Genomic DNA, 2450 nt, shown 5'->3' on the forward strand with positions numbered 1-2450 from the left:
AAAAGTAATGGACCTAAGCAGCTTCCTTGAGCAACCCCGTAGCAATTCTCATGTTTCTTGGACCTATGGTCACCTAAACCAACATAAAACTTCCTTCCTGTGATATATGATTTCAGCCAGTTCAATACACTATCCGTGAACCCAATAAGCTTAAGAGAATAAGAATAAGAGAAGGTATTTCAGACAACTTTATTTGTATATCACTTTTCAAATTAGTCTTACAAAAGGCTTTACATTTACCAACAAATGTAACAGACTGAAACCAATAATAATGAAGTATCAACGTGAAGCAATGAATATTCATTTAGCAGGCACTTTTATCCAAAGAGACAACTAGTGTATGTAGAAAGAACAGCAGAAAGAAAGTTAATAGAACAACAGGACTTCAATATAGACAGATTCAACATAGTCAGTATTGTCTGAAATGTATTCAGTATGGTCTGAAAAACCATAGCAAATGATCACTTGGTGAGAGACACAGTAACCCTCTACATCAGAACCACCAAGTCTACTATCACAGGAAATGCAAATGGTGTGTTTGGAACAACCCACACACCCCTCAACACCTCCTATATTTACAATACCAGATCCTTTTAAACGACAACGGAAAATTTATATGTGCTTGAATTCAGTTGCTTCAGAGCAGAAAGGTGTCAGCCAGAGTTGACCAGGTTTCTACCCAGTCTGACACAGCTTCCCTCCATCGTTACAGGGGTAGAGTATTATTTCCTGTGTGTGTGCAGTCATGTTGGACTGTACATCTGGTGTTACTGCATGTGCTGTCCCAGTTGGTGTAGGCCAGTAGTTCTTCCAGCTGTGGGTCATACAGAAGTTCTCTCAGGTGGTGACTGCTGGGTCAGCTTGGCCCCACACATCACTGCTTTGGGTCTTTTCTATTGTGGATACGCAGGTGACTCTTCAGATTGCCATTTGTTTTACCTGAGTAGTCACAGTGTTGGCAACTGTAGGGCTTCTCTCCTGTGTGGATCCTACTGTGATTCTTCAAAGCACCTGAGGTAGAGAAGGCTTTATCGCAGCATTCACAAATGTAGGGCTTTTCCCCAGTGTGTATCCTACGGTGAATGTTGAGAGCACTAGCCTGGCTAAAGCTTTTACCACAGACGTCACAGTTGTAGGGCTTCTCCCCAGTATGTATCCTGCAGTGATCTCTGAAACTGTCAACCCGTGCAAAGGTTTTATCACAGAGGTCACAGCTGTAGGGCTTCTCTCCGGTGTGGATCCTGCGGTGAACTGTGAAATGGCCAGCCTTTTTAAAGGTTTTACCACAGCTGTAGGGCTCCTCTTCAGTGTGGATTCTGCGGTGACCTCTAAAGCTGCCAGCCTGGCTAAAAGTTTTACCGCAGAGGTCACAGCTGTAGGGCTTCTCTCCAGTGTGGATCCTGTGGTGAACGTTGAGACTACTAGCCAGGCTAAAGGTTTTACCACAGACATCACAGCTGTAGGGCTTCTCTCCAGTGTGGATCCTGCGGTGACCTCTTAAGCTGCCAGCGTGGCTAAAGGTTTTACCACAGAGGTCACAGCTGTAGGGCTTCTCTCTAGTGTGGATCCTGCGGTGAACGTTGAGACTACTAGCCAGGCTAAAGGTTTTACCACAGAGGTCACAGCTGTGGGGCTTCTCTCTAGTGTGGATCCTGCGGTGAGCTGTGAAATGGCCAGCCTGGCTAAAGGTTTTACCACAGAGGTTACAGCTGTAGGGCTTCTCTTGAGTGTGGGTCCTGCGGTGAACATTGAGAGTACTATTCAGGCTAAAGGTTTTATCACAGAGGTCACAGCTGTAGGGCTTCTCTCCAGTGTGGATCCTGCGGTGACCTCTTAAGCTGCCAGCGTGGCTAAAGGTTTTACCACAGAGGTCACAGCTGTAGGGCTTCTGCCCAGTGTGGGTCCTGCGGTGATCATTGAGAGTACTAGCCATGCTAAAGGTTTTACCACAGAGGTCACAGCTGAAGGGCTTCTCTCTGGTGTGGATCCTGCTGTGAACTGTGAGATGGCCAGCCTGGCTAAAGGTTTCATCACAGAGGTCACAGCTGTATGGCTTCTCTCCAGTGTGGATCCTGCGGTGAACGCTGAGAGTACCAGACTGTCTAAAGGTTTTACCACAGACGTCACAGCTGTAGGGCTTTTCTCCAGTGTGGATCAGCATGTGCTTCTGGAGGCTACTGGATGAGGAAAGGCTCTTCCCACAAGAGTTGCAGTGATGTTTCTCCATAACTCTGGTCTCTCTTTGTTCTTTGTCTAGTCTGTCTGGATCCTGTCTTGTATCTAGTCTCTAGAAACTTGTTTCTCTCTGTCACTGCTCTTTCTGGTTGATCCTCTCTCCGGGCACTGCTGTCTCTGCTTGAATCTCTCTCTGTAGTCTCTCTGGTTGAGTCTCTCTGGAGCCATAAGATGTCTTCTCTGTCTAGTGTCCGCCCACAATCAAGTATGGTTTG

At 46.5% G+C, this 2450-nt stretch overlaps 1 protein-coding gene across 2 annotated transcripts; it reads right to left on the bottom strand.

The window, feature by feature from the left end:
• Nucleotides 1-317: 317 nt before the first annotated feature.
• Nucleotides 318-2239, bottom strand: LOC136933438 (zinc finger protein 271-like). Of its 2 annotated transcripts, XM_067228828.1 has the most exons (2): nt 1343-2161; nt 318-1267 (listed from the first exon to the last, which is right to left on the bottom strand). In XM_067228828.1, the coding sequence occupies exons 1-2, from the start codon at nt 2159-2161 to the stop codon at nt 875-877; spliced, it is 1212 nt and encodes a 403-aa protein (XP_067084929.1). In that variant the 3' UTR covers nt 318-874. The 2 variants fall into 2 exon arrangements, with proteins under 2 accessions (XP_067084929.1, XP_067084930.1); XM_067228829.1 differs by having other exon boundaries at nt 318-2239.
• Nucleotides 2240-2450: the final 211 nt, after the last annotated feature.

The sequence above is a fragment of the Osmerus mordax genome, chromosome 25 (genome assembly GCF_038355195.1).
Source record: "Osmerus mordax isolate fOsmMor3 chromosome 25, fOsmMor3.pri, whole genome shotgun sequence".
NCBI classification, from domain to species: domain Eukaryota; kingdom Metazoa; phylum Chordata; class Actinopteri; order Osmeriformes; family Osmeridae; genus Osmerus; species Osmerus mordax.

Bases quoted from the DNA above. Each gene is read 5' to 3' on its own strand.
- LOC136933438 (XM_067228829.1), bottom strand. From the start codon at position 2,227: ATGGAGAAACATCACTGCAACTCTTGTGGGAAGAGCCTTTCCTCATCC.